The 24,794-nt window shown below is 49.3% G+C and overlaps 1 protein-coding gene across 1 annotated transcript in view; it reads right to left on the minus strand.

The window, feature by feature from the left end:
- Positions 1 to 24,794, minus strand: part of LOC144610628 (SWI/SNF-related matrix-associated actin-dependent regulator of chromatin subfamily A member 4-like) — a 111,589-nt gene that overhangs the window by 26,505 nt on the left and 60,290 nt on the right. The window contains 10 exon segments of the mRNA XM_078429481.1: positions 5,962 to 6,125; positions 12,393 to 12,559; positions 13,132 to 13,178; positions 14,621 to 14,707; positions 16,911 to 17,018; positions 18,787 to 18,900; positions 20,147 to 20,389; positions 22,332 to 22,441; positions 22,563 to 22,630; positions 24,243 to 24,406. Coding sequence (XP_078285607.1) covers positions 5,962 to 6,125; positions 12,393 to 12,559; positions 13,132 to 13,178; positions 14,621 to 14,707; positions 16,911 to 17,018; positions 18,787 to 18,900; positions 20,147 to 20,389; positions 22,332 to 22,441; positions 22,563 to 22,630; positions 24,243 to 24,406 — 1,272 coding nt within the window.

Here is a 24,794-nt window from a genome sequence, read left to right on the forward strand (position 1 = left end):
CGTTGTTTAATGTACATGCGTTCTTTAGTGTACATACGTTGGTTAATGTACATACGTTGGTTAATGTACATACGTTGGTTAATGTACATACATTGGTTAATGTACATACATTGTTTAATGTACATACGTTGGTTAATGTACATACGTTGGTTAATGTACATACATTGGTTAATGTACATATGTTGGTTAATGTACATATGTTGGTTAATGTACATACGTTGGTTAATGTACATATGTTGGTTAATGTACATACATTGGTTAACTGCTGGAGTAACGCACCATGGGAACTACACTCGCCCCCCTGTGCAGGACCTATACATCAGGAGGTGCAGATCAAGAGCAAGCAAGATTATGGGGGACCCCTACCACCCCAGCAACGGACTGTTCCAGCTGCTACGGTCAGGCAAACGCCTCCGCTGTCACGCTGTGAAAACGGAGAGGATGAGATGGAGATTCTTCCCACAGGTCATCAGGACTGTTAACTTTTATAACTCCAGGGACTAAATTTTCTTTCTTTTCTGTATTAATTTAAATTTTTATGCTGTAATTGTAACTTTTTTTTGCACAATCCGCAGGCATTGCCACTTTCATTTCACTGCACATTGTGTATGTGTATGTGACAAATAAACTTGACTTGACAGGCAGCATCTCTGGAGAGCAGGAATGGGTGACGTTTCGGCTCAAGACCCTTCTTCAGACTCAAGTCGGAATCTGGAGAAGGGTCTCGACCCAAACATCACCCATTCCTTACATCCAGAGATGCTGCCTGTCCCGCTGAGTTACTCCAGCATTTTGGGTCTAATCAAAGTTCACTAGGCTTTACCTTGCACTCAACGTGATTCCCATTATCCTGTATCTGTACACTGTGGACAGCCTGATTGTAATCGGGTATAGCCTTTCCACTGACTGGATAGCATGTACTTCGGTGCACGTGACTATAATAAGTAACTTAAACTAAATTGGATACGTTGAACAATTCTGGGGGTATTTGCAGACATGTGTGAAGGAGAGACCATTGCCAAGATACTGAGCTGAACCTTGCCTTCCTGAGTAGACACCAGGCACGACCAAACCTTGAATAGTATAAGAAAATAACTGCAGATGCTGGTACAAATCGAAGGTATTTATTCACAAAATGCTGGAGTAACTCAGCAGGTCAGGCAGCATCTCAGGAAAGAAGGAACGGGTGACGTTTCGGGTCGAGACCCTTCTTCAGACCTTGAATGGTAGTCAGTCCCAATCAGGCAGTGGCCGTAGAGGCCACAGATCCGCTCTCCAGTGTATCATCATCCACAGAGTGGTGGTAGGGGGGAGGGAGGTGCTTTGGTCTATGGAACTCCTTCTTATCGAGTCCTATCCCATCGTTTAAGATACAGTTGGACAGGTACACGGATAGGACAGGTTTGGAGGGTTATGGGCCAATCGCAGGCAAGTGGGACTAGGGTAGCTGGGACATATTTGGACGGTGTGGACGAGTTGGGCCTGTTTCCACACTGATTCAATCTATGACTCTATGAGTCCACATCACAAGCTTAGATAGTGTTCCGCCAGGGCCGAACACACGTTGCGGCATCTTCATTGTAGGCAGCGGGATCGGCAGCCGTGCATTGGTTTTCCAGTTGAGGGCATTGCAGCAGGTGTTCCGTGGTTTGTGGTTCAACGCCACATTCGCAGGGGACATTGCTGGAGTTATTTAGAGGCACCGTGGCTCTGCCAACACCAGTTCTCAACCGTTGGGGGCATTTCCATCTGGGCCAACGTGCGTGTGTACCAGGAGGGAGTTGCTCACTTGCACGTCAGTCCCACAGTGGTTGAGGGAACAGATGCGCCACTAGGCTGAGAACTATATTCTGCATTCTGTATCTTCCCCTTTGCTCTGCCTTGAGTTTGACTTAATTGTATTTACGTATGGTATTATTCACAAAATGCTGGAGTAACTCAGCAGATCAGGCAGCATCTCGGGAGAGAAGGAATGGGTGACGTTTCGGGTCGAGACCCTTCTTCAGACTGACCCTTCTTTATGTATGGTATTGTCTGATCTGAGTTTGAGATTAGTTTATAGTCACGTGTACCGAGGTACAGTGAAGAGCTTTGCTTTGTTTTCAATCCAATCATGTCTGGCCTTTCTGCTGACTGCTTAGCATGCAAGATAGAGCTCTAGGGGAGGGTGGAATCAAGGGATATGGGGAGAAGGCAGGCACGGGTTACTGATTGTGGATGATCAGCCACGATCACAATGAATGGCGGTGCTGGCTCGAAGGGCCGAATGGCCTCCTCCTGCGCCTATTTTCTATGTTTCTATGTAACAAAAACTTTTCGCTGCATTTCTGCAAATGCCCCCAGAATTGTCCAACGTGTGTACATTAACCAACGTCTGTACATTAACCAACGTCTGTACATTAACCAACGTGTGTACATTAAACAACATATGTACATTAACCAACCTATGTACATTAACCAACGTCTGTACATTAACCAACGTCTGTACATTAACCAACGTGTGTACATTAAACAACATATGTACATTAACCAACGTATGTACATTAACCAACGTCTGTACATTAACCAACGTCTGTACATTAACCAACGTGTGTACATTAACCAACGTATGTACATTAACCAACGTCTGTACATTAACCAACGTCTGTACATTAACCAACGTCTGTACATTAACCAACGTGTGTACATTAAACAACATATGTACATTAACCAACGTCTGTACATTAACCAACGTATGTACATTAACCAACGTCTGTACATTAACCAACGTGTGTACATTAAACAACATATGTACATTAACCAACGTCTGTACATTAACCAACGTATGAACATTAACCAACGTCTGTACATTAACCAACGTGTGTACATTAAACAACATATGTACATTAAACAATGTATGTACATTAACCAACGTATGTACATTAACCAACGTGTGTACATTAACCAACGTATGTACATTAACCAACGTCTGTACATTAACCAACGTGTGTACATTAAACAACGTGTGTACATTAACCAACGTATGTACATTAACCAACGTCTGTACATTAACCAACATCTGTACATTAACCAACATCTGTACATTAACCAACGTGTGTACATTAAACAACATATGTACATTAAACAATGTATGTACATTAACCAACGTATGTACATTAACCAACGTGTGTACATTAACCAACGTATGTACATTAACCAACGTCTGTACATTAACCAACGTCTGTACATTAACCAACGTGTGTACATTAAACAACATATGTACATTAACCAATGTATGTACATTAACCAACGTCTGTACATTAACCAACGTATGTACATTAACCAACGTGTGTACATTAACCAACGTGTGTACATTAAACAACATATGTACATTAACCAACGTGTGTACATTATCCAACGTGTGTACATTAACCAACGTATGTACATTAACCAACGTGTGTACATTAACCAACGTATGTACATTATCCAACGTATGTACATTATCCAACGTGTGTACATTATCCAACGTACGTACATTAACCAACGTGTGTACATTAAACAACATATGTACATTATCCAACGTGTGTACATTATCCAACGTGTGTACATTAACCAACGTATGTACATTAACCAACGTGTGTACATTAACCAATGTATGTACATTAACCAACGTATGTACATTAACCAACATATGTACATTAACCAACGTGTGTACATTAACCAACGTGTGTACATTAAGCAACGTATGTATATTAACCAACGTATGTACATTAACCAATGTATGTACATTAACCAACATATGTACATTAACCAACATATGTACATTAACCAACGTATGTACATTAACCAACGTATGTACAGAGAACACGACAACAGGGGACTGGGCCCTTCCGTAATGTTTGAGCTGAACATTGGGTTGGGTTTTGACCTTTATATCAAGCCGGGCCCTTTCCCCTGCCTCTCGCATTGTGGCTCTGTAACTGAGCAGCGGAGGGGCAAAGCTGCCTCCTGAGCAACAAAGTGGTCTTGGCCATGGACCAGGAAATCACCCGTCCCAAACCCATCTCCCAGCAGCATCTCTGGGCTTTCATCTCTTTGGACTGGCGGTTGACTGAAGACACACACAAAGTGATGGAGTAACTCAGCAGGTAGACTCAAAAGGCTGGAGTAACTCAGTGGGACAGGCAGCATCTCTGGAGAGAAGGAATGGGTGACCTTTCGGTTTGAGATCCTTCTTCAGACTTCAGACAACAGTTATGGAGAACATAGATAGGTGTCGGGACTGAAGAAGGGTCCCTACCCCTAACGTCGCCCATCCATGTTCTCCAGGGATGCCGTCTGACCTACTGAGTTACTCCAGTATTTTGTGTATCACTAAAGGAAGAATGTTCCACGTTACTGTTCCGAGGAAGGGAAAGGCAATGGGTTGGTTAATTCTCGGAGGTTGTAATTATAGAAGTTGACAGCTGTGAAGGTGTTGCTGTGAATGGTTCTGAGAACAATCACTTCCAACACCAGGCCTGCTACCTGCGGAGGGAGTTTGCTTTCACCATCAGGCTCGAGCACAGAACGCAGCAGTCAGGGCTTTGCACATTTTTATGCGATGCCCTTGGAAGGATCTGAGTAGATCAATGGGCGACCATGGGAAGATTATGCTGCCTCTACTTGGCCTTGTGTTCACCCTGCCTGCTACAGTCACAGAGTCACAAAGCACCAAGACAGGCCCTTCGGCCCAACCCATCCATGCTGACCCCCATCCCGTATTTGGCCCATATCCCCCGAAACATTTCCTATCCATGTACCCATCCAAATGTCTTTCAAATGTTGTTTATAGTACCTGTCTCAGCTATCTCCTCTGACAACTTGTTCCATACCTAACACCCTTTGTGTGAAAAAGTTGTCTCTCGGGTTCCAATTAAACCCGATGTCCTTTAGTTCTTGGGAAAAAGACTCTGTGCACTCACCTTACATTTAAGGCAGAGATAGATAGATTCTTGGTTCGTACAGGTGTCAGAGATTATGGGGAGAAGGCAGGAGAATGGGGTTAGGAGGGAGAGATAGATCAGCCATGATTGAATGGTGGAGTAGACATGATGGCCAAATTCTACTCCTATTTCTTATGACCTTATGACTATCTATTCCCCTTGAGATTTTATACACCTCGAGAAGATCAATTACTCACGGAGATGATGAGAAAGTCAGGAATAGTTATTTTTGTATTATTTATTTCATTTTTCCACCCTATCTATTTCATCATGGGAATTAAACACAGTTTGAGATAGGATCTCCAGAGATTCTTTGCAGCCTCCAGATCTGAGGCCAACAATATCAAGAATTACAGCAGGCTTTTGATCGGTTGGGTACATGGGCCGAGGATTGGCAAGTGGAGTTTAATTCAAACAAGCGTGAGGTGTTGCATTTTGGAAGGTCAAACCCATGTCAGGAACTTCACAGTGAATGGTAGGGCCCTGGTCTGTGTTGTGGGGCAGGAGGATCTAGGAGTGCAGGTACACAGTTCCCTCTGAAAGTGGCGTCACAGGTGGACACAAAGGCCTGAGCTTGGGCTCAGGGGAGTTTGGAACTCGGGGGAGTTGGGGCAGGCTGGGACTTTATTCCTTGGGAGCGCAGGAGGTTGCGGGGAGATCTTGGGAGAGGAGCATTCATGAAGGGAATAGATTTTTTGTGAATGCACAGAGGGTTTATTTCCAGGAATGGTTGGGGCACTTTGCTTGGGGCATGGGGGGAATGGGCACGGCTGGAGTTGGGATGAAGGGCCTGTTTCCGTGCTGCGTGACTCTAACGTGGGTGACTCTAGGTTGCAAGGCTGGTGGTGCGGGAGGTCTCCTGGTGCTGCAGAGCTGCTGCTGTGGATGTGGTGGCCCAGTCTCCGCACCGTTGGAGGGAGGGCAAGGGGGTGACTCCACACAGTGGGGGGGGGGGGGGAGGGTAGGGCAGGGCAGTGCGGGCTTCCCTGGACCTTACCTGGTGCGGGTTCCAGTCGCTGTCGAAGATGACGACGGTGTCGGCGGCCTGCAGGTTCAAGCCCAGGCCCCCTGCCCGCGTGCTCAGCAGGAAGATGAAGTAGTGTGAGTTGGGCTCATTGAAGGTCTTCAGGAGCATCCCACGGTCGTCAGACTTGGTCGTCCCTGGAAACGGCCGAGAACAGCTGGTTAGATGGTGCGGTGGGGAAGCCCCACACAGACAGCACCTAAGGTCAGGATGGAAACAGACCCTTCGGCCCACCGAGTCCATGCCGACCATCCATCACCAGTTCACACACTAGTTTTGTTTCTGTTTAAATTTAGTTTTAGTTTAAGATTCAGTTTAAGATTCAGTTTTGTTTCAGTTTAAATTTAGTTTTAGTTTAAGATTCAGTTTACTTTTAGTTTAAGATTCAGTTTAGTTTTCGTTTAAGATTCAGTTTAGTTTAAGTTTACTTTTAGTCTAAGTTTAGTTTGTTAAGTTTAAGTTTAATAGTTTCAGTCTAAGTTTAGTTTGTTTAATTTAATTTGAGTGTAATAGTTTAATTTAAGTTTAGTTTTTGTTCAGCTTTTAATCACGCGTACCGAAGTGCAGTGAAAAGCTTTTGTTGCGTGCTAACCAGTCAGCAGAAAGGCTACACTTCCTCACCCACTCCCTGCTCACTCAGGGCCGATTAACCCACAATCCCGCACGTCTTTGGGATGTGGGAGTCCCCCATGGAAACCCACGCAGTCACAGGGAGAACGTGCAAACTCCACACACAGACAGCGCCCGTGGTCAGGATGGAACCCGGGTCTCTGGCGCCGTGAGGCAGCGGCTTTACTCGCTGTGCCACTGTCCCACCTCTGATATTATGAGTGTGCCTAACTTTAATAGTAATGGATAACATTCACAAATACATCCAGTGTGTTGTTAGAGACATTCATTTCCTTTTAAGCTCTGACAACGTGGCAGCCTGATGGATTTGAGTGTGATGGAGGGGCATGCATTCAGTGCAATTGGGAGTTTGACTACCAAGCCCATAGTGATGAAGTTGGGGCGTAACTGGCTGCGCTTCTCTGCTGCGTCATGAAGACCAATCACTTGGGCGAGGAACAGAATATGGGGTGTGTAGGGGTTTGGTGTAGGATTGCTTCTTTCAACTATTCCGTAGAAAGTATAGAAGTCTGCAAAACGTGACCTCCAACATGTAGAGAGTGGATGCAAAAGTGGGAACGGGTGATCACGGACCCGGTGGGTCGAAATGCAATGCTGTATCTCCAAACATGGGGGAGGACGGAGGTTCAAGCCTGCCGCCATCTTGGACGGCTCCCTGGGTCACGTGCCTGATCCCGCTGAACAATCTGATCTTCAGGGCCGAAGGCAAAATTCAACAGGGACAATGTCCTTCCACCGCTTCCAGTGACACTTGTGCTGTGAGGTAGGTTATACCTCACCTGTACAGCACAGGAACGGGCCCTTCGGCCCACGCTGTCCGTGCCGAACACGATGCCAAGATAAACTAATCTCCCCCCCCCATACACGATCCATGTCCCACCATTCCTTGCATATCCATGTGCGTATCTAAAATCCTCAAACACCGCTATCATATTTGCCTCCACCACCACCCCTGGTAGCATATTCCAGGCGCCCACCACCCTCTGTGTATAAAACAAACGCGCCCCGCACATCTCCTCTAAACTTTGCCCCTCTCAACTTAAAGCTATGTTACCCAACTAGATGCAGAATACTGTAGACACACGGAAACATAGAGGCTATTTATAAATAAAGACACAAAGTGCTGGAGTAATTGTGCAGGTCGGGCTGTATCTTTGGAGAACGTGGACATCTCTTTGACTCAATAGACAATGGGGTCTGAGTAGGCCATTCGGCCCTTCGAGCCAGTACCGCCATTCATTGTGATCACGGCTGATCATCCACATTCAGCACCCCGTTCCTGCCCTCTCCCCATACCCCTCGATTCCACTATCTTTAAGAGCTCTATCTAGCTCTCTCTTGAAAGCATCCAGAGAATTGGCCGCCACTGCCTTCTGAGGCAGAGAATTCCACAGATTCACAACTCTCTGAGTGAAAAAGGTGTTCCTTATTCTTAAACTGTGGCCCCTGGTTCTGGACTCCCCCAACATTAGGAACATGTTTCCTGCCTCTAGCGTGTCCAATCCCTTAATAATCTTATATGTTTCAATATAATGTTATATGTTTCAATATAATGTTATATGTTTCTCTGAATTACTCTAGCACTGTTGTCTGCAGATACAGCATACACATGTTCAAATCTCATTTTGGGAGATATGAAATTTGAATCCTGTCTCAACACTTTAGTAACTTTGTCAACGCCCTTTACATGGCGACACTTTGCATACATGGGCACTGTATGCAAACAAAGAATCTCACTGTACCAAGTACACGTGGCAATAAAGTATTAATCTATAAATCAATCAATGAAAAAGCGTGTATGAACTTAAAAAGTGACTTCATAAAAATCACAGTCAAAATGTAGAAACGGGGAAGTGCAGTTGGTGGTTTACGAAACAGGACACAAATTGCTGGAGTATCTCAGCATCTCTGGAGAAGGTGGATAGATGACGTTGCAGGTTGGGATCCATTAGAAAACCCAACTGTTTCTTGCTATTGAGGGCGTGCAGCGTAGGTTCACTAGGTTAATTCCCGGAATGGCGGGACTGTCGTATGTTGAAAGGCTGGAGCAATTAGGCTTGTATACACTGGAATTTAGAAGGTTGAGGGGGGGATCTTATTGAACCATATAAGATAATTAGGGGATTGGACACATTAGAGGCAGGAAACATGTTCCCAATGCTGGGGGAGTCCAGAACAAGGGGCCACAGTTTAAGAATAAGGGGTAGGCCATTTAGAACGGAGATGAGGAAGAACCTTTTCAGTCAGAGAGTGGTGAAGGTGTGGAATTCTCTGCCTCAGAAGGCAGTGGAGGCCAGTTCGTTGGATGCTTTCAAGAGAGAGCTGGATAGAGCTCTTAAGGATATCGGAGTGAGGGGGTATGGGGAGAAAGCAGGAACGGGGTACTGATTGAGAGTGATCAGCCATGATCGCATTGAATGGCGGTGCTGGCTCGAAGGGCTGAATGGCCTACTCCTGCACCTATTGTCTATTGTCTATTGTCTATTGTTCAGCTTGGAGAAGAAGTGCTACCTTATACAGCCTGAGCCGACAGTTTCAAGAACGACTGGGGCTTGGCAGTTTACATAAGCCTTGCCAACGAAGCCAAGATCTTGAAAAAGGAATAGAAAGTAAAGGAAGGTAATTCAGGCTGCGGTGGCGATGGCAGGCAGCATCACCCAGTGGCAGGTTGGCTCTATTGCAGGTGCAGAGGAAACGACAAGAGACACAGAACATAGTACTGCACAGATAGACACAAAATGCTGGAGTAACTCAGCGGGGCAGGCAGCATCTTGGGAGAGAAGGAATGGGTGACGTTTCGGGTCGAGATCCTTAAGGGATCCTTCTCTCCCGAGATGCTGCCTGGCCGCTGAGTTACTCCAGCATTTTGTGTCTACCTTCGATTTAAACCAGCACCTGCAGTTTTTTTCCTACACGAAACCGCACAGCAGAGGAACAGGCACTTTTGTTCACAATGTCCGTGCCGAACACAATATCAGGACCACCTCTTATCGACCTGCACATAATGCAAAACCCCTCCATTCCCTGCATTTCCATTTGCCCTCAGACGGCTGTGGAGGCCAAGTCAACGGATATTTTTAAGGCGCAGGTTGACAGATTCTTGATTAGACAATAGACAATAGGTGCAGGAGGCCATTCGGCCCTTCCAGCCAGCACCGCCATTCAATGTGATCATGGCTGATCATTCTCAATCAGTACCCTGTTCCTGCCTGCTCCCCATACCCCCTGACTCTGCTATCCCTAAGAGCTCTATCTAGCTCTCTCTTGAATGCATTCAGAGAATTGACCTCCACTGCCTTCTGAGCCAGAGAATTCCACAGATTCACAACTCTCTGACTGAAAAAGTTTTTCCTCATCTCTGTTCTAAATGGCCTACTCCTTATTCTTAAACTGTGGCCCCTGGTTCTGGACTCCCCCAACATTGGGAACATGTTTCCTGCCTCTAACGTGTCCAACCCCTTAATAATCTTATACGTTTCGATAAGATCCCCTCTCATCCTTCTAAATTCCAGTGTATACAAGCCTAGTCGCTCCAGTCTTTCAATTAGTGCGGGTGCCAGGGGTTATGGGGAGAGGGCAGGAGAATGGGGTTGAGATGGAAAGATAGATCAGCCATGATTGAATGGCGGAGCAGACTTGATGGGCCGTATGACCTAATTCCACTCCCAGAACGTAAGGACAGAAAAGCCTCTTGAACGACACAATCGCATCTGCCTCCACCACCACCCCTGGCAACGTACTCCGGGCACCCACAGCCCTCTGTGTAAAAAAACCTGCCCCGCGCATCCCCTTTAAAACTTTACCCCTTGCACCTTCGAGCTAAGGCCACCACTATTTGATGTTTCTTTCTGGGATAAAGTATCTGACTATCTACATCTATGTACCTCATGATTTTTCATATTTTCATTTCTAACCCGACCAAGTGGACCCGTTGGGCCCAAACCTCTCCTACATTGGTGAAACACCCTCTTCTCCCCCCTCCCCTCCCCTCTCCCCACTCCACCCCTTCCTCCGAGATAGATTTAAACTTTAAAATGCGAATAGCTTTAAAAATATAACACCGATTTCAATGAAACTTCTTCCATTAGCACCAAGGGGACGACGGTGAGTAAGGTGGGCCTTAAATTGTTGCGCTATCGCGTACCTTTTTGGCTGTAGTTCAGGAACAAACAAACAAACAAACGAGAGTTTTAGTGTATAGATAGATAATGATACCATGACCATTGTGCTACACAGAACCTACCCCACACCCTCCTCCGACTTCATATCAAGGCTCTTTTGGCACAGCAGGGAGAAGGAGTCCAGAGATCTGGAAGGGTCAGGTGTGAAAACGACAGATTAAAGCAGATGATGATAAGGGAATGTAGCTGTCATTTTCACACCTCACCCATTCCATATCTCTAGACTCCCTCTCCCCTGTTTCTCAGTCCGAAGAAGGGTCTCAACCCAAAACGTCACCCATTCCTTCTCTCCAGAGATGCTGCCTGTCCCGCTGAGTTACTCCAGCACTTGATGTCTATCTTCGATGTAAACCAGCATCTGCAGTTCCTTCCTACACATTTTGTCTGCCCCTGTAAACCTGTTGCGCCCAGTTCAGCATTGTCAATGCCCCCTCTCTCCCTCCCCCGCATCCGAGAGTCGGGATGGGGTCCGAGTGAATGGAACCCCTCTGTCCTGCTGCTGGAAGTGTGGCTCGGATTCGGGAATCCTTTAGATCCAAACTCTGCCACGGAGAGGCCTGGAGCTCCCCCTGCTGCCCAACGGAGGAATTTCCACATAGGCATGGGTGAAATTCTAAAGGCAGTCACAAAGTGCTGGAGTAACTCAGCGGGTCAGGCAGCATCTCTGGAGGAAATGGATATGTATGACGTTTTTGGATCAGGACTTTCTTCATACCCTTCGGGACTCGATTCGCAACGTCACCTATCCTTTTCCTCCAGAGATGTTGCCTGCCCCACTGACAAACGGGTGCTGTCTGCACGGTGTTTGTACGTTCTACCTGTGACTGTGTGGGGTTTCTCCAGGTGCTCTGGTTTCCTCCCACACTCCAAAGATGTACAGGTTTGTCGGTTAATTGGGCTCTTTAAATTGTCCTGACTGCGTAGGATAGAGCTAGTGTAGTGTGGTCGATGGTGGACGTGGACTCGGTGGACGGAAGGGTCTGTTTCCACGCTGTGTCTCTAAACTAAACTAAACTTCATTAGGTCTAGGAGCGGAATTAGGCCATTCAGCCCATCAAATCTACTCCGCCATTCAATCTTGACTGATCTATCTTCCCCTCTCAACCCCATTCTCCTGCCTTCTCCCCATAACCCCTGACACCCCTACTAATGAAGAATCTGTCAACCTCCGCCTTAAAAATATCCATTGACTTGGCCTCCACAGCCGTCTGTAGCAGTGAATTCCACCCCCTGACATAACTACCAGACTAGGGGTGGTACAATGGCACAGTGGTAGAGTTGCTGCCATAGACTGCCAGAGACCCGGGTTCGATCCTGATTACGGGTGCTGTCTGCACGGAGTTTACACCTTCTCCCCGTGACCTGTGTGGGTTTTCTCCGAGATGTCCTGTTCCCTCCCACGCTCCAAAGTGTTTGTAATTGGCTTGGTATTATTGTAAATTGTCCCGAGTATGTGTGGGATAGTGTTAGCGTGCGGGGATCGCTGGTCGGCGCGGATTCAAAGGGCCTGATTCTGTGCTGAGACTAAATGGGTGGGAGGGGAAGCAGAAGGGGTGTCTAGTTGGGGCGGGAAGAGTTGGATGTGCCACTCACCATCCAGCCGGAGATACTTGAAGCTGCGGTAGGCAAAGTAGTCCTCCATGATGGTCATGAGTGAGGTCATCTGGCAGAAGAGCAGCACCCTGTGGTTTGTCGCCCGCAGTTTGGGGAGGATCCGGTCCAGCAGCTCAAACTTCCCCGAGGCCCGGTACAGGTCGGCCCTGCCAGCGAACAGCGACACCCCCACTCAACACCACATCCACCACCACACACACACACAGTGCTCCCACAACCAAACGTCCTCTTGGGAAAACCATCGCCATCTATGTCTCAAATAAAAACAAGACGCCACAAACACCCTACAGGGCGGGCAGCATCTGTGGAGACAGGTCCGTGATCCTTCGACCAGTTCTCGGACACGAAATATTAACTCCGGTTCCCTTTCCGCAGATGCTGCCTGACCCGCTGAGTGTTTCCAGCGCTTCTGGTTTTATAGTTTAGATTTACAGCATCCAGTTTTTTTAAAAAAAGGGGCGAGTGTAGTTCCCATGGTGCATTCTGCCAAACGCACTACTCTCCGCAGAGCCTTTTTAAACTTTCATTTAACTATTGTTTGTTCTTGTCTGGCAGCAGCTTGGTTTGACATTCAACACACATTTGCCGTATGTGTCTAAGCCTAGTCTGGGAAATATGGTTCCCACTCGATTGATGAAGCCCACTCATGATTAAATTCATTAAACACTTAGCTCACTCATCCCAAGTGGTTCGGCTGTTAGTGACGTGTCTGACTTACCCTTGTACAATGCCTCCTGTAAATCCCAGGTGTTCTGAGAAGGATTCCTAGTCAATAAAGACAAAGTGTCAAGAAATGAAATGGGACGGACATGAATAATCACGGCAATATCTTCAATTCCCAGTGGATTCTTATCCATGTGTTAACAAAGCAAACTTAACCAAGAAACACCACATTCAGCTTCTCATTGAGTTCATTAGTTCTAAGAGTAGAATTAGTCCATTCGGCCCATCAAGTGGAGGCCAAGTCATTGGGTATTTTTAAAGCGGAGATCGACTGATTCTTGATTAGTAAGGGCGTCAAAGGTTCCGGGGAGAAGGCAGGATAATGAGGTTGAGAGGGAAAAATAGATCAGCCATGATCGGATGGCAGAGTAGACTCGATGGGCCGAATGGTCTAATTCAGCTCCTATGCCTTATAATCTTTTGCCCCAAGCTCAGGAGTCAAGGCTTCTCCCTTCTACCCGTGTGCTCTCCCCTTTCACCTCTGCTCTGCATCGCTCTGCCTGATGGCTTACCTGCCCCAGGGACAAACACGAACCCGAGCAGAAGCTGTAAAGTGAGGATAGACGCAAAGTGCGGGAGTAACTCAGAGGGTCAGGCAGCATCCCGGAGAACATGGACAGGTGACGTTTCAGGTCGGGACCCTACTTCCATCTGTGGTAAAGCATCAGTCTGATAAAGGGTCCCGACCCTTCAGCCAATCATCCCTGTCCCGCCTGCAATTGGTCCAAAACGCCACAGTGAGACTCCTGACGGGTACCCGTAAAAGGGACCACATCACCCTGATACTGGCCTCTCTCCACTGGCTCCCAGTACAGTACAGAATCAACTTCAAGCTCTCCTATTCACATACAAAGCCCTAAATGGGTTTGCCCCCCACTATATCAAAAATATTCTAACCCACCACTCTATCTCCAGGTCCCTCAGGTCGGCCGACTTGGGGCTACTGACTATCCCGCGGTCTAGGCTTAAGCTCAGGGGTGACCGCTCCTAGACTGTGGAACAGCATCCCTCTCCCCATCAGAACTGCTCCCTCCATCCACTCCTTTAAGTCCAGGCTCAAAACCTATTTCTACTCCCTAGCGTTTGAGGCCCTCTGAGGGGGCGCTGTGAACTGTTTATGTATGTGCTGTTATGTTTGTGTGCCATTGTATGTTCGTTTCTTAGCACCTGAACTGATGTACAGCACTTTGGTCAACGTGGGTTGTTTTTAAATGTGCTCTACAAATAAAATTGACTTGACTTGACCCGAAACGTCACCTATCACCTATCCATGGTCACCAGGGATACTGCCTGACCCGCTGAGTTTCTCCAGCACTTTGTGTCTTTTCTTGGTAACTCAGCATCTGCAGTTCCTTGTTTCTACAGCCGTACGGTGAGATTAGCCGGATTGGGGGGATGGGGTCGGGGAGGGGGGGGGAGTTAAGGAGAAGGATCGAGTCCCTTGTCGCACACCCACCCTCTAGTCACACCCAGTGGCTGCCTACCTCAATTTGCTGGAACATGTAAGGGTGGTTGCAAATCTTCCTCAGCTGCATAATGGTGTTCATCAGAGTCTTGGTACCTCCTTTGCCCTGTGGAAAAGTTGGCAGAGAGTTCACGGTTAAATGTCAAAACCGAACCTCAACAGAAAAGGTGTGTAACACACGGATAAACATAGAAAATAGGGCCCTTCGAGCCAGCACCGCCATTCATTGTGATCATGGCTGATCATCCACAATCAGTAACCCGTGCCTGCCTTCTCCCCATATCCCTTGATTCCACAAGCCCCAGAGCTCCATCTAACTCTCTTTTAAATTCATAATTTAAGTTCATAATTCATAAGAGCAAGGGGAATGCATTTCCCCTGGAGGCCTGCTCAGAAGGTCGGAAGCTTCTCTCCCCCCACACCCCACCAAAGGTAGATGGTCTTCGGAGTGTGGGAGGAAACTGGAGCGCCCGGAGGAAACCCACATGCGGTCACAGGGAGAAGGTACAAACTCCGCACAGACAGCACCTGTGGTCGGGATTGAACCCGGGTCTCTGGCGCTGTGAGGCAGCAACTCTACCGCTGCGCCACCGTGCCACCACGAGTCGATGCCGGACCCAGGGGGTTAGACTGACCGCACCACACACGCGCACACGCACACACAGACGCACGCACGCACACATGCAAACACACACACACGCATACACACACGCGCGCACACACACACGCGCGCACACACACACGCGCGCACGCAAGCACACACGCACACACACACGCGCGCACAAACACACGCGCGCACGCAAGCACACACGAGAGGGAGTGGTGAATGATGACCTGTCGCTGTCAGTGAGGGGGCGGCAATGGCGAGACCGCAAGGCGGCCGTGCAGGTGAGGCACGGGGAGTCACCAACCGCTGCTCGCGCCACGGCGGCACCGGTCATGCCGACGGACTCGCTTGTCATCCTCTCGGCAGCCACTGCGAGCCTGGGTGGACGGCGCCCCGTGGGCAGAGCCTTCGTCAACGGAGCAGAGGCGCCAGGAACGCACCCGTTGATGATCAACAAAGAGTTGGCGCGGCGGTCGTTGAGGGGGCCGGCGGTCGAGGTCGGGCCACCGGGAGTAGAGGGGGGCCCGGCGCGGGTGAACCACCGTGAGGACGGGGACGAGGTGAGGAGGACCTGACGCGGGATACTTTGTAACTTTTCGATGCCCTTTATGTGGTGGCTCTTTGCATACCGTGGCTACGCAAAACAAAGAATATCACTGAGTTTAGAGACACAGCGTGGAAACAGGCCCTCCGGCCCACCAGGTCCCCGCCGACCGGCGATCCGCGCACATTAACACTATCCTACACCCACTAGGGATAGTTTTAGCATTTAACAAGTCAATTAACCTGCAAACCTGTACGTCATTGGAGTGTGGGAGGAAACCGAAGATCTCGGAGAAAACCCACGTACAAACTCCGTACAGACAGCACCCGTAGTCGGGATCGAACCCGGGTCTCGAGCGCTGCATTTGCTCTAAGGCAGCAACTCTACCGCTGAGCCATTGTGACCACCCTGAGACAATAAAGTATTCAGTATTCAGGGTATCCAAACAGAGGACGGTGGACCTGCCCGGCTCACCTAATGTGGACTTTGAACTCTGCCTCGAGCCACCAACATCGACTGATCCCTGCAGCCGAGAGCGAGGGGCGCCGCCGAGACCAAAGGGGACCCGGCGGTGGTAGGCAGAAGATAGGGCTATTCCGCGAACTTTTGCAACTACAATGCAGGAAGAATGTTCCCAATGTTGTGGGAGTCCAGAACCAGGGGCCACACAGTCTAAGAATAAAGGCGAGACCATTTAAAACTGAGGTGAGAAAAAACCTTTTCACCCAGAGAGTTGTGAATTTGTGGAATTCTCTGCTACAGACAACCGCCAGTGGAGGCCGATTCACTGGATGAATTTAAAAGAGAGTTGGATAGAGCTCTAGGGGCTGGCGGAATCAAGGGATGTGGGGAGAAGGCAGGCACGGGTTACTGATTGTGGACGATCAGTCATGAACACAATGAATGGCGAGGCTGGCTTGAATGGCCAAATGGCCTCCTCCTGCACCTATTTTCTATGTCTATGTCGGCGTCAGATCCTTGTGTACTGCCTGGATGAGGTCTGCTGTATGATTTTACCAGGTTGTGTACACACGCATACACACACGCATGCACACACGCACGCACACACCCGGGTTGTGTACAAAGCAAAGCATTTCACTCTATCCAGGTACATGTGACAACATTGAATTGAATTGAATTTAATCGTTGCTGCCAAACCTTCTTGTCCTTCTCCGAGCCGTCGGTGAGCAGCACTCCCTTGGCCTGCATGTGTCGGTACAGCACCCTCTGCAACGCCGACATGTCGCATTTGATGACGTACTCCACCTGCGCATGGGACCGGGCAGTATGTTAGTTTAGCTCGGGCGGCCGAACCTTGCACCAGGGATCTGCTGGTGGTCCCCCCCGCTCAGATCCAGCCCCTCGTGGCCCCCACTCCTCCTGGGGCAACTCCGCCCCTCAGTTCCCCATGTCCTGAGAGTGACCACGGCAGAAGAAAGGCACAAAGTGCTGGAGTAACTCAGCGGGTCAGGTAGCGTCTCGGAAGAAGCGTCTGAAGAAGGGCCTCGACCCGAAACGTCACCCATTCCTTCTCTCCCGAGATGCTGCCCGACCTGCTGAGTTACTCCAGCACTTTGTGAATAAATACCTTCTCAGAAGAACATGACGTCTCGGTGACGTTTCGGGTCAGGAAAAACCTTTTCAGTCAGAGAGTTGTGAATCTGTGGAATTCTCTGCCTCAGAAGGCAGTGGAGGCCAATTCTCTGAATGCATTCAAGAGAGAGCTGGATAGAGCTCTTAAGGATAGCGGAGTCAGGGGGTATGGGGAGAAGGCAGGAACGGGGTGCTGATTGAGAATGATCAGCCATGATCACATTGAATGGCGGTGCTGGCTCGAAGGGCCGAATGGCCTCCTGCTGCACCTATTGACTATTGACTCTTCTTCAGTAATTGCAGGGTGTGGAGTGGCGCGAGGGGGTACAGCAGAAGTAGCTCGCAGTCTCGGATTGAGACCCGTCGGGAGCTCTAAAGCTGCACGAGGTTCGACAAGCCCCGACACAGGGTAGATTTCCGGCACGGGGGGGGGGGGCTGAGATCCCCCCCTGATGCAGGAGCTTGATCGCCCCGATGAGGAAGGCCTGCCGCCGGCTACGGGAGTACGATCGTCCCGTCAACTGAAGGCTGGAGACCCCCGACCGCTGGAGGACAAAGAAGGGAGAGATGAACTTTTTTGTCGCCTTCCATCACAGTGAGGAATGTGGAGGAGTCACTGTGGTGGATGTTCATGTTAAATTGTGTGTCCTGTTGCTTTTTATTGTTATGACTGACTGTATGGCAAATGAAATTCCTTGTATGTTGCAAAACATACTTGGCTAATAAAGTATTATTGTGATTGTATGATTGTGATTGTGAATAGAGGAGAGGCAGGACAAAGTGTGGGAGCGACTAGGCTTGTATACGCTGGAATTTAGAAGGATGAGAGGGGATCTTATTGAAACATATAAGATTATTAAGGGGTTGGACAGGTTGGAGGCAGGAAACATGTTCCCAATGTTGGGGGAGTCCAGAACCAGGGGCCACAGTTTAAGAATAAGGGGTAGGCCATTTAGAACGGAGATGAGGAAAAACTTTTTCAGTCAGAGAGCTGTGAATCTGTGGAATTCTCTGCCTCAGAGGGCAGTGGAGGTCAATTCTCTGAATGCATTCAAGAGAGAGCTAGATAGAGCTCTTAAGGATAGCGGAGTCAGGGGGTATGTGGAGAAGGCAGGAACGGGGTACAGATTGAGAATGATCAGCCATGATCACATTGAATGGTGGTGCTGGTTTGAAGGGCCGAATGGCCTCCTCCTGCACCTATTGTCTACTGTCTATGGGAAAGCTGGAAGAGAGGTGATCTTTTTTCTTTTTCTTTGAGTCTTTAAAAAAAATAAACCAACTTCTGCAGTCTGGTATTTCCATGCAAGTACAACCATCATGGAGAGACGAGAAAGCCAAGTGCATATAACATATAACAACTACTACAACTACAGCTTCCACACTCGCGTCAGTCTGTAAACCGTTAGCCCCCACTCCGCACCGTAGACTGGCTCCTTACCTTCTCGGGAAGTTGTGCCTCCACCTCCTTTTTCAATCGCCGCAGCAGAAAGGGCCGGAGGACCTTGTGCAAACGCCGGATAATTAGAATCGTTTCCTCTTCATTCAAATCTACCTGCGTTACGCCAAGAGAAAGTGAGACGTCAGACGCAAAAAAAAAGGACGCGAAGGACGCTGGGGTAACTCAGCGGGTCAGGCAGCATCTCTGGAGAACGCGGAGAGGTGAGGTTGCAAGTCGAGACCCTTCACCCAAACCATTGAAGATAGACACAAAATGCTGGAGTAACTCAGCGGGTCAGGCAGCATCTCTGGAGAGAAGGAATGGGTGAGGTTTCGGGTTGAGGCCCTTCTTCAGACCCGAATGTCACCCATTCCTTCTCTCCAGGGATGCTGCCTGACCCGCTGAGTTACTCCAGCTTTTTGTGTCTGTCTCCGGTTTAAACCAACACTTGCAGTTCCTTCCTACACATTGAAGATGACCCCTCAGCCTCCTGCACTCCGAGGAATAAAGTCCTAGCCTGTCCAACCTCTCCCTATCGTTCTGGCCCTCGAGTCTAGTTTAAAGACAGCACCCGCCACATCCGCAACGACCAGCGATCCCCGCGCACTAACACTATCCTGCACACATTAGTGACAACTTACAATAATACCAAGCCTATTAACCTACAGACCTGTACGCCTTTGGAGTGTGGGAGGAAACCGGAGATCTCGGAGAAAACCCACGCAGGTCACGGGGAGAAGGTACAAACTCCGTACAGATAGCACCCGTAGTCGGGATGGAACCCAGGTCTCCGGCGCTGTGAGGCAGCAACTCTACCGCTGTGCCACCGTACCACCCTCTCCTTTGTCCTAATACAAACTGGCTGAACTGCCTTAGGTCTAGATCATTGAGTGCCTTCACGAGATCTTATCGAAACATATAAGATTATTAAGGGGTTGGACACGTTAGAGGCAGGAAACATGTTCCCAATGTTGGGGGAGTCCAGAACAAGGGGCCACAGTTTAAGAATAAGGGGTAGGCCATTTAGAACTGAGATGAGGAAAACCTTTTTCAGTCAGAGAGTTGTGAATCTGTGGAATTCTCTGCCTCAGAAGGCAGTGGAGGCCAATTCTCTGAATGCATTCAAGAGAGAGCTAGATAGAGCTCTTAAGGATATCGGAGTCAGAGGGTATGGGGAGAAGGCAGGAACGGGGTACTGATTGAGAATGATCAGCCATGATCACATTGAATGGCGGTGCTGGCTCAAAGGGCCGAATGGCCTCTTCCTGCACCTATTGTGTACTGTCTATTGTCTATTGAGATGCCAACTCTGACCCCCCAATCGCCAACCCCCCCCCCAACCCCCTCCACCCTGACGTACCTTCTCGCCCGTCATGGCAAAGGGGGCATTGAACCACTGCTCGAAGGTGTTGCAGCTTTTGAAGATGGTGGGCAGCAGGAAGTTGAGGAGGGCCCAGAGCTCGGGCAGCTTGTTCTGCAGCGGCGTGCCGGTCAGCAGGAGGCGGCGTGGAGCCACGTAGTGAGTGTTCAGCACCTGCGTCAGCTTACAGTGATGGTTCTTCATCCGATGCCCTTCATCTACAATCATGCACTTCCAACGCATCTGTGAGCACAGAACGCCCGAGAAGACAGAGTTCCATTGAATATATTTAGTGTTCAAAATCATGAGGAATAGATCGGGGTAGATGCACAGAGTCTCTTGCCCAGAGTAGGTGAATCGAGGACCCGAGGACATGGGTTTAAGGTTTAGTTTAGTTTAGAGATACAGCGTGGAAACAGGCCCTTTGGCCCACCGAGTCCGCGCCGACCAGCGATCCCCGCACATTAACACTATCCTACACACGCACACTACGGACAATTTACACAAGCACCAAGCCAATTAACCTACATACCTGCACGTCTTTGGAGTGTGGGAGGAAACCGAAGATCTCGGAGGAAACTCATGCGGTCACGGGGAAAACGTACAAACTCCGTGCAGGCAGCACCTGTAATCGGGATGGAACCCGGGTCTCCGGCGCTGCATTCGCTGTAAGGCGGCAACTCTACCGCTGCGCCACCGTGGGTGAAGGGGGAAAAGATTTAATATGAATCTGAGGGGCAACGTCTTCACACAAAATGTGGTGGGTGTTCAGAACAAGCTACCCCTCATATTCCTATTAAATCTTTTTCCCCCCTTCACCTTAGACCCATGTCCTCTGGTCCTCAATTCACCTAGTCTGGGCAAGAGCATCCACCCGATCTATTCCTCTCATGATTTTATACACTAAATAAACTCAACTGAGCTCTGTCCCCTCGGTCTTTCTCGGCTGACAGATTCGATGGGCAGCACATGATCGTGGACGAGGGGCACCGGGCATCTAGATTACAAGAGCACACTTGAAACCCCCCTCAGAAGTCCCCCCCGACTTTGCGGGCCGTTATCTCCCCCCTCTCCCCCCCCCCCCCCCCGCCCCCAAGGCCGTGACCACTATTGGTCTGGCAAAACGGACCGTCCAGCAAAGCTCTGGAACCAACGGGTGGCGGAAAAATCGGCGAAGGACCTGCGGTATAAAACATTTTCCAGTGAACTTGGCGAGTTTAAAGGGAGCGTGGGGTCCAAGGTGTTTAAAGCCCGTGTGGGAATGAAGCAACGGTGCCACCACTGAAACTGAGCAGCGGGGTATCCTCGTCTCACTGGGAGGCTCGGCCTCACAACGAGCAGACACACAGAGGAGATGTTTACAGGGTGATACCCAGCACCAGTCTACATGGGGCCGAGGTTGGAGAGTCACACTGAGATTTACTGGCAAAGAGGGGCCCGGCGGGGTGGGGAGGGTGGGGCGCTGAGAACTAAGGAGGATCCAGCGTGTGGGGGGGGGGCTGAGAACTAAGGAGGATCCAGCGTGTGGGGGGGGGGGGGAGCATTGAGAACTAAGGAGGATCCAGCATGTGGTGTGGGGGGGGGGAGCCATTGTGAACTAAGGAGGATCCAGCGTGTGGTGGGGGGGGGGAAGCCATTGAGAACTAAGGAGGATCCAGCGTGTGGTGGGGGGGGGAGCTATTGAGAACTAAGGAGGATCCACCGTGGGGGGGTGGGGGAACCGCCGAGAACCAAGGGGGACCTAGTGTGGCGGAGGGGGAACAATCCAGAACCGAGGGGCGTCCAGCATGAGGGGGGACCATTGAGAACAGGGGGATCCAGCGTGAGGGGGGGGGGGACCATTGAGAACAGGGGATCCAGCGTGAGGGGGGGGGACCATTGAGAACTAAGGAGGATCCAGCATGAGGGGGGGGGGGGCGGGGGGACGACTATCGAGAACTAAAGGGGCCCCTGTTGGGAGGGGGGCACCAAGAACTAAGGGGGACCGGAGAGGTGGACAAAAAAGGGATGAGTACTTTTTGTAACTTTGTGGCGACTCTTTTGTGTACTTTTGTGTGCAGAAACAAAGGATTTCACTGCACTTAGGTACAATAAAGTGTCATCATCATCATCATCATCATCATCATCTCTGCAGGCGGTGGAGGGGAACGAGGGACATCTTCAAGGAGGGTGAGGAAACGTTTACCTTGGCAAGAACGTGCTTGTCCTTGATGATGTACTCGTAGGTGGTGAGCAGGACATTGAACTTGCCACTGCGGAGCAGCGGGACAAAGGCCCTTCGAGCAGCAGGGGAACCTGAGTGGAAGAAGAGCACAGAGAGAGAGCTATCATCTCCCAGCAGCCCCAGCAACAAGCAGCCCGGCTCACAGCAGCAGTAGCAGCAAGCGGAGAGACTGGCGGGCGGAGGGTGGCGTTACCTTGTAGGAGATCCGTGATACGGAAGGTGCCCACTTGTCAAACTCGTAAGCCCAGTTCGAGAGAGTTCTGTGGAGGTAATCAGAGTTCTGACTGGAGATATGTCCCACGGTACAGTAAACGCCGCCCGCTGAGTGCACGGAGTGACGGGCGCGGTTACAGAGCTGGAAGTGCGCACAGAGTTCACCCGGGACCCTGGTGATTCAAAACCAAAACACCGCATCGCAGCGCCAGGTTCGATCCTGGCCTCAGGCACTATAAGAAAATAACTGCAGATGCTGGTACAAATCGAAGGTGTCTATTCACAAAATGCTGGAGTAACTCAGCAGGTCAGGCAGCATCTCAGGAGAGAAGGAATGGGTGACGTTTCGGGTCGAGACCCTTCTTCAGACTGATGTCAGGGGGGCGGACAAAGGAAGGATATAGGTGGAGACAGGAAGACAGTGGGAGATCTTCCCCTTCCCAGATCTCCCTCTATCTGACCTGCTGAGTTACTCCAGCATTTTGTGGCTACCTTCGATTTAAACCAGCACCTGCAGTTTTTGTCCTAGTGTGTAGGGAGTGGATGAGAAAGTGGGATAACGTAGAACTAGTGTGTGAGGGTGATCCATGATCAGCGTGGACTCGGTGGGCTGAAGGGCCTGTTTCCATGCTTTAGAATCTCTATATTCTAAAACAATGGACTACCTTGGATACACCATGGTTCAAAATGGATGTGAACTATTCCTTTAAAAGGAAAGTGGACTATCCTTAATCGGACTTTGCTGGCTTTACCTGACACTACACGCTATTCCCTTATCATATATCTGTACACTGTAAATGGATCGATTGTAATCACGTATAGTCTTTCAAACATATAAGATTATATATCAGTACCCCGTTCCTGCCTTCTCCCCATACCCCCTGACCCCGCTATCCTTAAGAGCTCTATCTAGCTCTCTCTTGAATGCATTCAGAGAATTGGCCTCCACTGCCTTCTGAGGCAGAGAATTATATGTTTGAAAGACAATACATGATTACATGGCCCTTCGAGCCAGCACCGCCATTCAATGTGATCATGGCTGATCATTCTCAATCAGTACCCCGTTCCTGCCTTCTCCCCATACCCCCTGACTCTGCTATCCTTAAGAGCTCTATCTAGCTCTCTCTTGAATGCATTCAGAGAATTGGCCTCCACTGCCTTCTGAGGCAGAGAATTCCACAGATTCACAACTCTCTGACTGAAAAAGTTTTTCCTCATCTCCATTCTAAATGGCCTATCCCTTATTCTTAAACTGTGGCCCCTTGTTCTGGACTCCCCCACCTTTGGGAACATGTTTCCTGCCTCTAACGTGTCCAACCCCTTAATAATCTTATAATCTCACAGCGCCAGAGACCCGGGTTCCATACTGACCACGGGCGCTGTCTGTGCGAGGAGTTTGCACGTTCTCCCTGTGACTGCGTGGGTTTCCACCGGGGATACGTTTCGATAAGATCCCCTCTCATCCTTCTAAATTCCAGTTCGTACGGGTTTGTACGTTAATCAGCTTGGTATAAAAATGTAAAATTGTCCCCGGTGTTAGGGCGAGAGTGGCCAAATGGAGAGGGTTAGTGTGCGGGGATCGGTGGACGACGCGGACTTGGTGGGCCGAAGGCCTGTTTTCCGCGCTGTATCTCTAAGCTAAACTAAAGATCTCCTTACGAGAGAGGCACGATGATGAGGAATGGTCCGTTGATGCGCTTGTGCTCCATGAGGTAGGTGATGAGAGCAATGGTCTGAATGGTCTTCCCCAAACCCATCTCGTCCGCCAGGATGCCGTTCAGGTTGTTGTTGTACAGCGACACCAGCCACTCCAGACCCTTGACCTGTGAAGCGTTAAAGACGCCACAGAGAATGGACAACAAAGCAACAGGTTATTCAGCCCCCCCCACACACACACACACACCAGCAATTTCATTCATTCATAAGCCACAGGAGTAGAATTAGGCCATTCCACCCATTGAGTCTGGTGATGGTGAAGGCAGAAAGGATAGTGGCATTTAAGAGGCTTCTCATAGGTTATAGGAACAGAATTAGGCCATTCGGCCCACTGATCTTATCGAAACGTATAAGATTATTAAGGGGTTGGACACGTTAGAGGCAGGAAACATGTTCCCAATGTTGGAGGAGTCCAGAACCAGGGGCCACAGTTTAAGAATAAGGGGTCGGCCATTTAGAACGGAGATGAGGAAAAACTTTTTCAGTCAGAGTTGT

This window comes from Rhinoraja longicauda, chromosome 37 (assembly GCF_053455715.1).
Source record: "Rhinoraja longicauda isolate Sanriku21f chromosome 37, sRhiLon1.1, whole genome shotgun sequence".
NCBI classification, from domain to species: domain Eukaryota; kingdom Metazoa; phylum Chordata; class Chondrichthyes; order Rajiformes; family Arhynchobatidae; genus Rhinoraja; species Rhinoraja longicauda.